Source organism: Epinephelus moara, chromosome 11, assembly GCF_006386435.1.
Source record: "Epinephelus moara isolate mb chromosome 11, YSFRI_EMoa_1.0, whole genome shotgun sequence".
NCBI classification, from domain to species: Eukaryota; Metazoa; Chordata; class Actinopteri; order Perciformes; family Serranidae; genus Epinephelus; species Epinephelus moara.
Genome location: NC_065516.1, coordinates 31,145,487 through 31,159,366, shown reverse-complemented (window position 1 = coordinate 31,159,366; position 13,880 = coordinate 31,145,487). Strand labels below are relative to the sequence as shown.

The 13,880-nt window shown below is 41.1% G+C and overlaps 1 protein-coding gene across 2 annotated transcripts in view; it reads right to left on the bottom strand.

The window, feature by feature from the left end:
• Positions 1–13,339, bottom strand: part of waca (WW domain containing adaptor with coiled-coil a) — a 29,914-nt gene extending 16,575 nt beyond the window's left edge. The window contains exons 1-4 of one of the 2 annotated variants that reach the window (XM_050057014.1): positions 13,092–13,339; positions 12,864–12,894; positions 11,821–12,013; positions 595–686 (exon numbers count right to left, since the gene is read on the bottom strand). In XM_050057014.1, the coding sequence (XP_049912971.1) occupies positions 595–686; positions 11,821–12,013; positions 12,864–12,894; positions 13,092–13,132 (357 nt within the window). In that variant the 5' untranslated portion in view covers positions 13,133–13,339. The remainder of the gene's footprint in view (positions 1–594; positions 687–11,820; positions 12,014–12,863; positions 12,895–13,091) is intronic. The other variant, XM_050057015.1, reaches the window with a different exon arrangement.
• Positions 13,340–13,880: the final 541 nt, after the last annotated feature.

Here is a 13,880-nt window from a genome sequence, read left to right as displayed (position 1 = left end):
CTGTGGCAAAACACAGATTATCGGCACTGTTCAACAAGTGCACTTCAGATGGCAGATAATGAAACGGCTGCATCAGGCTTTTCTCCTTGGTGGTGCCGTGCTTAGCAACAGGATTACAGAGACCCACTTTGTGTCTGCTTTAACATCAGCATTGTAATGTAATGCCTTATTTATCATTGATTAAATCACATTTATTAACCAAATGGGATGACTTGGAAATGACTTTCTGTGGCAATTAAAACAGCAAATGAGGGTAAGAGGGGAACAAAATTAAAGACATTAAAAGACGGGAAAGAAAGCAAGCAGAAATCTTCAATCATGCCAGAATGGACTTTTTATTTATCTTAAAAAACATATTAAATGATGTCTGCATTAATCCCTGCGCACAGTTTTCCTTTGACAATTAAAAAATAGACCATCTTCCAAGATGTTATCGAAATAGTGGTCTTTATATCAAGAGTACACGACAAAAATATCAAAGCTGTGAAACTACAGAACAGCAGCTGCTACCAAGAAACAATTCAGACTGTTGTAGTGGGAAAATGATGTTTGGTCCATCGTCTGCCAATGTGCTAATGTCGAGGCAACACTTACTGTGTCTGAGGTCTTGCTTGGGTTAGAATGTGAGTTGGAGCTATGAAGGGAACTGTGGTTGTGAGAATTTTCTTGTGGAGAATAACTGGTCCCTGCAAGAAAGCACAACAAGAGGGAAAGACACCGTCAGTAACAGCCGAAAACAACAGCGTGCCAAGTTCATACACATAAATGTGAAAGGCCTGGCTAAGAACTACAACATAATATACACACCAGCCTGAGGCGGTCTATGCTCAGACTAAAAGGTGGTTGAATATTGAATGTCTGGCTTTTAGAAATATGCTCAATAACACTAAACGTTCCTGTTGGGAGAAGGTGCCAAGCAACAAATACTGTATAAAACTGTGCAATAAATATTTTGCAACTTAATTGCATTTCACACTGTGCAAAACAGACGTTATAAAGTCTTGGCTGCAGACTATGTCAGACTGTTCTGACCAATTTAGAGGCATGTCAGATGGTTCAGTGAATGCCTGATGAATCAGAGCTACAATGTAGATAGAAAAAGAGGAAGACTAAAGCAGTATGTCGTCAACTAACGTCATTTATCTGCTCTGCTCTCATGTACATGTAACAAAACAAACAAGCTCTGGTCATAGCGCTGGCAGTTCTTTTTGCACTGAAACCTCAGAAGAGGAGGATGATGATTGTAAAGCCATAGCAGAAGCCTTACGCTAGCTTGCCACTGTATTCTGGTTAATTTCATGTCATATTGGAATTTGGTGGTTTGTAATTGTGGTTAGTAGCAGCAGTCACCCTGTGGGATTCCTCTCATACATTTCTGACACTCATAATTTTGCTCAAGCCGTCTCCAAAGCTCTAAATCAGTCTGCTATTTGTGGAGTCTCACGATGAGCCACCATTTTGGACTGATGACAAAAGATTTCACCATGTTCTTGTGGGATTCTCGCGGAAATTACAGTGCAGTCAACTTTTTAAAAAGTGTGTTGCCAGTCTGTCGCGGTGCTAAGCTGCCTTCCTGGAGATTCTGATCTGGAAATGCCACCAACAGCACTACAGGAAACAGAACAAGTAGAGCAATCACTTAACAAGACTGAACCTGCTTTTGCTCATCCCATCGTCTCGGCTCTGTCCTAACTATTATTAGATGCAACAACTGTAAGCACTTATTAATGTAACATATTTTGACATTTGTAAAATTTTTCACGTCTTTGGGGTGGTATAATTACATGTAAGGGAGGCAGACCACAGCGGGGAAGAGGGAAGGCATGCTTGAATCAAAGACTTCTGGTGACAAGGTTTTCGTACATACAGCAAAAGGAGAGGAAGTATGTACAGAGCATCCCTCTCCTCATGGCCACATGGCACAGTCTGTGGCAATCTGTACACACACAGGACTGGCAGCAGACTGTGGCATCACCAGCAGTGCAAAATAATACTTTAGCTTGTAATCTGTGGCATTTAAAAGGGCATTTTTGTCTAATTTTCCTTGCAGGTGAGCACTGAAAAATGCAGCAGATGAGAGCTTACTGTTACCACTGTCACAAAATAATTGTTTGACAACTGTGTGTGTCAATAATACAAACAGGTAACTGACACTAACAACGGAGAAACAATTTCTCTCATTTAAAGATGCGACAGAGCTGTCCAAAACTAGTGACATCACCATCATCACTGATCCAAAAGGCAACCAAGCCCCTAAATTTAGTGGCCAAAGCACATTTTTGATGGTCCAAATGTAAGTTTATGTAAAACAATGGCCCACAGAAAGGACAATTTAATGCAGCTTAACACAGCCTTCATTAACTGTGACACTTCAATAAATGTCAAGACATCAACAGAATGAAAATATTTTTCAAAACATATGGTATATTCTCTCGCAGATATCTCACAGTCAGTTGTTTCTTTAATTTGTTATCATCTATAGTTGTCAGTGGCATAATAAAAAACAATATTAAAATTTTAAGGAAATAAGTTTTTTTTTTTTTTTTGCTTGCCCTGTAGAAAAAAGTCACTAGTCACTCACTAAAAGATACAGGATATATTTCAGATTTGTTCTGTTTGGTTTATGTGATGCACTTTGTAATCAATAACAACCACATACACTGATTGTTATCAAAGTGCAAGTATCTTAGCAGTGTACTTCGGTAAAGACAGGCATAAGCGATCTGTTAACTGACTTTCATCTCTGACAAGTTTGGTAAAATGGAAACAATGACATTAAGTGCCTGTAAGCCCAAACTCAAAGTATTTTCAACATTATCTCCAAACTGCACTGAACTGAAGTGCTTCAGTAACGTTACATGGCTGCACTGTCACATTAAACTGCCGTTTACTATTAGCTGTTAGCCAAACACCACAGAGCTCTGCTTACTACTGCAACTACTTACAGCTAACAGCTAACTAGCTCTCCTCTCCGTGATAACAGCATGAAGACTTGCTCAGTCGGGGTCACTCGATTCAGTTTGTCATTTGCTAAGCAATAGTTCTACATATATACACAACCCCTTTCATCCCTTAGGCATCCTGGGGAAGATCTGTTTGTCCTAAACACATTTTCTATTGTCACAAGAACAAGAGGATGCTGTTTGTCTCATGCCCTGGCTAGTGGGTGTCGAGTACTGTTTGCTGTTTTCATAAAATGTTTACCTGAAAGACACAAATGAATCAGGATGTTTGTAGAACTGTAACGTTAGCAAATGCACACAGTACTGGGATTTTTTTAAATTTAATTTTACCTTTATTTAGACGGGTAATCTCATTGAGACACACAGTCTCAATCTCAAGAGGGACCTGATAAAACTAAGTGGCCACAGGGGGCAACTTAATCTTGTGGCCATCAGCTGGAGTTCATGATCAAATCCTGCAAACCTTGCTACATTAACTGTGGGAAACAAATTCAACACTGCGTCAATAACAAAATCTTTTTCCAGGTGAATAATGACTGTCAAAATTATGCACTGATGGGCAATCACTGAGAACTCTGATTACATGTTCTCATCGACAAAGACCAAGTTTGAAACAGCACAATCCAACACTGTGTTGCACCGTGGGTATGTTTTGGTATCGTTTTGACTGACCTTTGATATTTTACTTTGCTGTTTTAACAGATCATATCAGGTACTAGCTGTTTTTGTGAGACCTCTTTTACACCAAGGACATGCATGTTATGTCATGGTCCCCACACTGGGTATACTAGGGTGGCACACTAACAGTAGTTGACCTCTACATGTGACCTAGAGGCTCTCACACCTGCATGATTAACTTTGTGTTTTCTATTAATATTCAGAATGTTTTGACCTTTCCTAACGGTTAAGTGTCAGATTCTGATGAAAATTACTGGATAGTAAAGTTAGATAATTATGGTTCAAGACTACCAGCAGAGGCAATTTAATGATAGGGAATTCAATGACAGGGTGCACATCAGGACTCAGACCAATTGACTGTTTTGGATTGGATTTTTCTCTGATATATAAAGCCCGGTCCACTTCTTCTGATGCTCTGCTTTGTGTATGCCAGCTGTCAAAAACACTGCATTATGCTCCATTTGAACCACTACAACCACACAGTGCTGTCAGTATAGTAAGTGCCCCACCAGTGAACCACAGCGAACACAAAACTAACAGCAGCCAGCAGTTTCAATTAGTGATGTCAGTGTGGATAAAAAGCGATACAAAAAGAGCATCATTGGGATATATAAGTGCCTCTGTGTGAGCAGCATTTTAGGTTTGAACTTTAGAAATGTGTTCAAAGAGGCTGCTCAAATCAACTGAACATCCACAACTGACACTCCTTTTTCCCCAAAGACTCTATGAGCCTGTTTATGTCTAGTAATAACGCGTAATATTCCCTCCCATGGAGAGGATTGCAATGCTGCTTGCACACTTAAAGTCTTTATTATTTACAATGAGTAAAATCTTATTTCGTAATAGAGGTGCACACAATGTGGTCCAGGACACACTGGCGTTCACATTGCTGGAAGAACGTGGCCATGTGAGGCCCACCTCTTAATGTGGTTTGAGTGATGGGATCATAATGATAATAATAAAAGTTAAAGCAGGAGACTCTTCTGAAATGGTTTTGATGCAATTAATTAGGCAATTTCATCAGACGAGCTCCCACTCTATTAGTCTTGTTGAACTACAACAACACCCAGTCCACCTGCAATCACAACAGTATTACAGTGTGCTAGTGTTGCACGGTATACTGGTACCAACGGTAGACTGCGGCACTTAAAACACCACGGTACATATGATACCATAATGTTGGAGTACCATAGTACTATGGTACCTCACTACTGTAGAATAAGTTCAAAGTCCAATCATAAGAGGGTGAGTGTCCATGCGGCGTCAAATAATGGCGCGCGCTGGCCACCTGGCACTCAATATGCTGCTGCAGTGGTTTGTTTTCCGGTGACATTTTAGGTATTAGCTGAGCTACTGAGTATCTTTACGCAGTGAAAGTTATTTTTTATTTCTTTTTACTTGTGGGCTAGATTTGTTTATATGCTACAGTGATTTGTTTTCCACAGAGCTCTACGGTGCGAGCATTTTACTTTACTAAAAATAGTTTTGTGCGAGCAAAAGAAATCATTCAGGAGCACGCTGTGAGAGTACAGATTTCAACCAGCAGCAGAAACGAAAGGCGAATCCTGACAGTTGTGGGTTGAACGGGGGTCACAGACAGGAATGAGGCGGAGCACTATGGCCCCCGCAAGATAACGGCTTACCGGCGACCGAGAAGCCTGGCTCCAGGTCCAATAATTTCCTCTTCCAAAAGTACCTGAACAGCCGAGCCGTGACAGCACACAGGTATGTGACGTGTTGGAGGAGAAACGAGCCGTTCACATTTCTCTCTTTGTGGCAGGTAACGGTCCACAAACCTCACCGCACTTTAGGGACTGTTCTTTACTTGTCAGGGGAGGAGGGTGGCTGGTTGATTTTTATTTCATTTATTTATTTTATTTTGATCCCCCCTATGTTCATCACTTATTGATGCTGTTTTTGAAGTACGAATAAGTCAGTAAGTAATTTATTCCACTGAAATATCAGTGATGTATTATAGAAAAGTGATTTATCTTTTTATAAATGACAAAATGCACATCTGCCTAATTTTTGCTGTGGTATCGTGATACTACTCAGAACCGTGATACTTTCACTGGTATCGTACCGTGGGTCCCAATTTTGGTACCGTGACAACACTACAGTGTGCTGTGTCCTTCGTGGGACATTTCAGTCCCCAGATTTAGCTGTGCACAGAGTGAGCACTTCTGTCTATCATGTCGCTCTCTGTTACCCCCAGTTTCCACAGACTCCATCTGCGCAGCGCTACACAGGGCCGCGGATCTGGAGCGATCGACGCCGCGTACCCTCGCCTACTGGATGCGTGCCGAGCCACAAGCTCACAGGGGGAAACTGCGAAATCACATGATAAAAAGCCTGCTCGATGGCACCCTGGAGCCACCCTTAACATGACCCCTACCATACGTACTACTACAAAGTCAGAGCGCATAGTATCAGTGTCTTTTCTTTTGCCCACTGTGTCAGCTGTGAGTTTGCTACATCTAACAAGCTCTCAGCTTTTTCAGTTTAATATATACATGAATTAACATTTTTTGTTAAATGCCATAATCATAGAACAGCCATCACTGACGTAGTTTTCAGTCTTTCCGGCCAAATCGCCTACCTGGCCCGCCTGCAGTTACTGCTCACTGCTGTGGGTGTGTGCTTTCACATAACGTTAGCTGCAGAATGAGAGGCTTTAGCTGCTTGGCGGCCCTTGTATCCTGGTTCGAAGGTTTGTGCTGTGCAACCATGTGTGCTGCTGGCTAAAGAATCTGTGGCTGTGCAGCGGCTTGTAGTATGGCTCGGGGGTCATGTTTGCTACTGTGCTACTGGGTTAGGTGCTAAGGAGAGTCTGTAGCTGTGCGGTAGCTCGTTGTTTGCATTTTTGTCCACCACTTTCTCGCAATCGCCCTCATGGTCTGGTCAGACCTATTCATTATCAGAGGATCTTCTATTTCTGATCTGGTAATGACTTTGCTAACCATCTTGCAACAAGCTAGCTTAGCTGCCTCCCAGTTTGTCTCACTGGAGCAGAGTGTTTTGTAACAGTGTATTGTGTAGTCTGTGTATCATTCAGTTTGTAATGTGTACCTAACAGATCAATGGGAATGCGTGTATTGTTACACCCCTGGGTATTAGATGTACATGTAAGAAAAACTGCAGATACATTTAGGATTTCAACTGTACAACCACACAGGACTAGTTGTAAACAAATTATCAATCAACCTCTCACAGCCCTGTGTGGCGTAATGTCACCACTGTAACATCCCCACAGCTGCTGCAGAACCCTGAAGAATACACAATAACATTAGCCATCCTTATCAATAAAAACACAGATGGTGTTTTAGCAGCTGCAAATGAGAAGAGGTTTGTAACAGACGACACAATCCCAAGCCTGCTGTTATACAAGTGAAGCCAACAACCTTATGCAGAGCTCTCACCTTTAGCTGAAATGACAACAGACCATTTAATGAGCATGCATGGTTTGTTTGGCTTTCCTTACAGCGTTTGATTCAGACTCCACAGAACTCAGTATGCACAGGAAAGAGCTCTAAAGGGCAGCACACATTGGCGACGCATGACGTGCGACAAAAGGCCCACATCCATTGTTTTCGATTAAAGCCCACACACTGGCAGTATCTTGATGCGCGTCAACACATCAGAATACGCCACTGACCAATTTCCCAGCGTCAATTCAAACCAGATCTCAAGAAAAGCAGCATTTTTTTTCATGTTACCAGGATCTCTACATCCCAGTTACCTTAGGTCTGTTGTACTGCCCTTTGGAATACGCACATATCCTTGAAACTCAAAGACACATCTTAAAAAGGGACAGTTCACCCCCAAATCAAAACTACATGTTTTTTCTCTCATCTGTAGTGCTATTTATCAATCTAGACTGTTTTGGTGTGAGTTGCCAAGTCAGAGAAAACGGCTGCAGGTATGTCTGCCTTCTCTCCAATATAATGGAACTAGATGGTACTCAGCTTGTGTTGCTCAAAGCGCAAATAAATAAATAAAACTACATTTGAAAAACTCTCTTTCCAGAACTCATGACCCCATGTAAAACTACTTTGTCTCTATCTAACTACAACTGCCAATCATATAACAGCGCAGAAGGAAGCGTGCATCTACTCAAGGACGAGTGGCTCGTGCTCGTGACAGTGTTAGCTGTAAACATTATACCCACATCCTCCTTGGCTAAGCTGTAACGCAGAAAGTGTAGAAACAAGAAGATGGGTGCTATGCTTCCAAGACAATGCCATCCCGATATCAGCAGTAACCTGCGCACAGCCAGCTACCACGACAACCCACAGAGAAACTTGAACTACAAAACACACGGGGGGAGCGTGACTTCATTCTCTGCTAATGACGCCATTACTCCACTGCATCTTTACAGAGCAAATAGTTGTTAGCCTCATATTAATGCTTTAACTGTTGTGTACAGCTATTTAAGACACCCTATGTGCTCAACATAAAAGCTTTAAGATCTCTGACAGGACTCGGAGCACAGCAACAATTAGAATTCTTAAAAAAGTCGTTTTCGAGACTGTAACAAATACTGATGTAAAGAGAGGGAAATCACACCAACATGTGCAGCTCCTCTGCTAAGCCTACTAGAATGCAGGCCTCCTCCTTACCCTTTTCTTGGTCTATGGCTCCCAGCTTGTCCAGGACTAGGGTTACAATTTCATAGCATTTAACATACCTAGAGGATCCAAACCATTTTGAAGCCCATATCAAGTATAATTTGGTTTAGCTGTCCATGTGTCCCTCTCCTCCTGCTTTCTTGCAGCATCTCAGAATGATGCTCCACCCCTTTTTCTTCAAGTGAAGAAATAAAATATTTGCAGTTCTCATAATCTGTCTGAATATACATTTTGTAAACAACGAAGATCTGATCATCACTGAAGCGTATGAAATCCATGAAGGACAACAGCAACAAATGAAATGGACAAAGCCATCCTGATGACATTAAACGTGTGTTAATTGACATGCAAGAAAAAAATCCACCTCAACAGTTGCAGGTAGCTACAAGCAGCTTTTGAACGGTACAGTGAATTAAATTATTTTCTCTCAGTCAATAGCTAGCTTGCTGTACATGAAATATGCATCTCTCTTCTGACAGTTTCTTTATTTTTAATCTGTATGTATGCAGAATCCGTGGGATGAGATTTTGGTACCACAAGTGTTCTGGTGTCTGTTTGCAGTCTGAGTACTCTTGACCAATCACGTTTGAACGGTAGGTGGAAAGTACTGGCCTAAATGTCATTTTGGAACCAACTGGCTATTGTCTGACAATGAGTTAGCTTTATATTAGCTTTTTAAAAAATGTATCTGCAGTCATATGCAGATATCGGATTACAGAGATTAACCGAAAATACCAACACACGGAAGAGTAAGTCTTGGCCCGGACACCCGCTGGTTACAACGGATTAGCCCAAAATACTGGCCCTCGCTCCTACAGGCATTGTCATTGTTAGACTGAAAGCTGATGGGTCCTGATGTAGTTTTATTTGTGATGCATTTTATTGAAACAAGTCGGTGAATCATCACTGAATGCTGACGCTGAATAATAATGACAAAGCCCTTCTGACGTCACTGAAAGCAGGTGAGTGCGCTTCGGCACAACTCCGAAGATGGTCCAACTTGAGCGCAACTCGGCTCATTTGAACTTGTAAAGGAAATGCAAATCAGTGTGACATGGTTTGACTCGGCACAGCAAAAAGTACCAGTGGAAAAACTCTATGGATTTATCAGAGCTATTTTGACAAGAACAGCTGCCTGCTGTGGCTGAAGACAGGGTTGATGACAACACTGAGACTCAACCATAACAGCTAAGTTGTGAGCCAGAAAACCAAAACAATGAGCTGGAAGGCTGCAGAGTTGGGTGATAACTCTCTGTGGGTTCATCACTATATGCAACAGCTTTCACATTTGACCTATTGCACATGTACAAGTATTGATTAGTGCAACTTAACTCTAAAGCAGTCCATTATCATTTTAAAACTAACACACATTTCCTTTTAAAAGCTTTGGATGGAAACTACAAGAAAACAGGGATGCTCATACTGATATGAATCAGGGAGTCATCTGTTCACATTTGTGACTCAGCTCAACTTTGAAATCAGATGTTAAATCTTGGTGGATGACAGTAATATTTATTTAGGTTTACTTAATCAGAGTCACTAGACATCATGTACAATAAAACACAAAGCTAAAAACTGAAAAAAGGCAGAGTCATCCAATGTGTAATCTGTGTTTTGCTACCTACAGTTATCGTCATGATTATTTTACATCTATATTCTTCTTTTCTTTAGAAGCTGTTGATGATTTAAGTTCATCACATGGTAAATTACGTAAAAGACCACTTTGCCATTGACACATTAAATGCTAAATTTTATTTTACAAATCATCACTGCTTATAAAACAATCACCTGGCCTACAATGTAATGACATATTTAGCAGATATTAGAAACCTATTTTGATGCTGCCTAAACCAAAACGCACCCGGTTTAAGGGTTAATGGCTACAGACTATACAGTGACAGTAATAGTAGGGAACTGCTGAAATTATCACAGCACTTACTTTGGTCTTACATTGTCTGAAGCCTTAGATGACAGTCAATCTCAAATATCTCAACTATCTCAATAACATTGTCACTCTTAAAATATGTGCACCAAATCCCAAAACCATATTTGTTTTCCTCATGGTCATATTTTCAGCCCTTAATCGTCAAACTAACCCACCAACTGGCACATCTCTCTACCAGACATCTCTGATAGCAAGGGAAACCCTGGAACACTCAGTACATTTACAAGCACAGTTAAGTTGAGCTACGGTTACAGCTCGACTAGGCCAATAAATTGGACTACTGTCCTTGTCCCAGTATACAAGCACGGGAGGGGAATCGACTTATTGACTGAAGTATGTATGACTCCTCTACGATAGGTGGCAATATGCCTCCTTTAAGCTTATAAGTATTGGACCTTTTTCTGGTTGACCTATAACATCGCAGATTAAACAATCCACAAACAAATTAGCCACAGTTAGCTAGCATCAAACTGGTACCATGGCGGACAACTTTACAGCTCTGTGCATTTCGTCCTTCCAGAAAATGCACGGTTCTGGTTGTAGATTTCATCATGTTGTTTAAAGCTTCTTCTGTTACGCATTTAATGCTATTCGACTTCCGGATCAAAGCTGTGGACACTGTGGAGCACGGCAGAGCACCTCAGCCAGTTTGGTTCCGACTTAATGTAATGCATGAAGGAGTAGTTCAACTCCCAGTCACATTATCTGGGTGTGTTAGTCCGACTTTGAGAAGTTCTATTCACTACGATTTAGGTCAGACTAATGTGTTTACATTTATTTTTGAAAGTCAAATTTTACTCAGAATAACACAATTTGATTTTCTCTAATGCCATGTCAACGTACTGACTGTACGCTCTCAGTTGTTTTGTTGTCTCTCGTCTGTAGACAGAGATGTTGCTCACAGAGCAGTGACTGCTGCTGTTCAACATCGATCCTACTAATGTTTGAAAACCCAGCTACATAAACATTGTTTGCAAACTCAACTCAGTACTCAAATGTTAAACTTATATTAAGCCCCAAACTGCAATAAATGCTTTCCAATGCACCAAAATTATACCAGATGAATGGATCTAACTGCTTGACAGCCCACTGATCAACTATTAAGAAATGGAGCAATGTTTTGTTTCCTAATGTTTGTGTCATCTTAGTAAGAAAAACAACACAAACTAACTGTGCTGCAAGAATTAAAACTGTCAGCCATATGTATGTTTCCTCTTTCCATCACTGAAAATACACTTCATCAGCTGAACAAATTCAGATGCAATGCAAAAGCGACACTAAATCCCCATCACAAGATATTTCCTCCCAACACCTGAGTGCTTGGACAGCGTGTGGTGTTACTTTTCACTCCACTGCATGAGAACTGAAACACATTCACAAAACATCTAGCCTAGGGTTTCAACTGCTGCCAGCTGAGGTGTGCTTAACTGGTTAACATGCAGTGCTACTATTATGACATCAAAAAGCATTAGACAGGCTGTGCTTATGTGAGAGAGGTGGGAAAAAACATTACGAAGCTGCAGAGTTTCAGTCTTACAGCTTACCATCTTAAGTGACAATTTGTTTTAATCTAAATGCATCTTCTTCTACATAGACACTGTCTCACCTCCATCCCTGTCTCTGGCCCGGTGTGTGTGGACAGCCTTCGCTCTGCTGTGCCCCGTGCTGTCGATGTGTTTGTTTTCAGGGCTGTCAGACCTCCTGAGCATTTTGCAGGGAGGAGTGACATCTGAGGAGTCTCGCATCTTTTCATGTCGGTGGTCCCCTCCAGGATGGCTCTTGGACGAATATTTGAGAGTCTGCAGACACAAAACAAACACCTCACTACAATCTGGTATCTTGTGCGCACAGTGATTTTATCCTTTTATCATCACTGACACCAGGTCTCTCAAACCAGTGTTGTTTAACAGCATGTTTGGCTGATCAAAGTGCTAAAATGTCAAAGTAGCTATGCATCAAAGTTTTAATATTTCAGGAATTAATTAGCAGAACTCATCTCCATCCATGCAGCTAATAATTTATGATCTGCAGATCAGCAGATTTATCCCTGTCAATTCCTTGTAGTGCTACTGTAGCTTTGCTAACGTTAGTTGTCGTTACTAACATGATAACAGTATGTTTATGTGTACTGACACATTAATGATTTCTGTTAATGATGAAGTAAACACAACGTTTATCGGACAACCTAGTATTCACCTTCGTCATAGCTTATCCACTATATTTTGAATTTAATTGTCAATACTTTGTTTAGTGATATCTATTTGGAGCTCTTTGATGTTTCGGGAGCTTAGCTAGCTATATCCTTAAAATGACAGATTGCGGTCAGGCCTTAATCGGACTGACTAGCTAGCAAGCTAACAGTAACAGGCTATCATTAGCTTTGAACTGCAACAAAACTCGTCTGTACCTTTCTCAAAACAGCTGAATTCGACGGATACATTCAGTCTACGCTGTCTTTACCTGGCGATATTAACGTTAGGGAATATTTACAGCGTTCAGACCGCAATTTCAAGCAAAACCATTTACTTTTCGCGTTATTTTCCGCACTGACTGGGGCCTGCTGTGCTCCCCAGAAGCCTGAACTAGAGTGTCCATTTTAATCTTATTTGCTGCTAGCAAGCTAGCAGGCTACAGTTAGCTAACAAGTACCTGATAGGGCTGAGAATCTCTTCGGTCGCACCTGCAAATATAAAGAAACACAAGTGTGAATACGAAGCTTCAAATGTCAACGTGGAGAAACAGTGCAAAGTGCTGCAACAGCTGAACGTCTAAGTTTCCAGACACTTATTTTGGTTTCAGTAAAAATGGCGGATTGTCAAAGCGTAGCTACGAGGAAAAGGAAAATCTGAACAAGTAACGTTAAAAAAAGATGTTTACCCATCGCCGAGTCTCGGTTGTTTCCTTGCATACATTACCATCAATGCCGTGTTAGTGTGTTTGGAGTGGGATGTGAAAGACTGATAACGGTACTGTGTTTTTCTTGTTGATTCAGCGACCTAAAAATCGTCAATTATTTCAGCCTAGCTTGGGTATTTCAATGCTATCGGCAGCACTGGTCGAAAGAGCGCCCTCACTCAGTCCATTTCCCACTCAGACACACAGCCGTGTCTCTATCTGCACAGAAAACGTAGCAGTGGAGCTGCGCGCAGGGTTGCCAGATATTAGACACCAACCAGTAAGGGGAAAGCTTTTATAAGTCAGTGGTAGCTAAGAAAAGCATCATGTAATCATGTTATGCAATGTAGCCAACATTAGGTGTTTCTGCTTATTATTTATATATAGGCATATAGTCTTATTTTCATTCCCTTGCTACTATTACTTACTACCATTTTAGCACGGCTGCCAAATACACACTTAGATTGCAGCACACACACAAAAAACACCGAATAAGTGTAGCATCAAAATCCTCCAGTGTATGTTTCGTGTGTCAGGATTCTGACTTTACCCATAATTATTCTCAGAAGTTGATTAGTTAGGAAACAGCCATCAAATAGATTAACAAATGTAAGTATTGTACAAAACTGGCAACCCAGCAGAAACCCCCATTCTCCACCTCCCCCTTCCGACGGCAACATCCGGGACACACGCTGGCTGTAGCGGAGCAGTGTCAAAACTTGTAAATCTTTTTGTTTGTGTGCTTGAGTTGGGTGAATTTTAATTTTATAT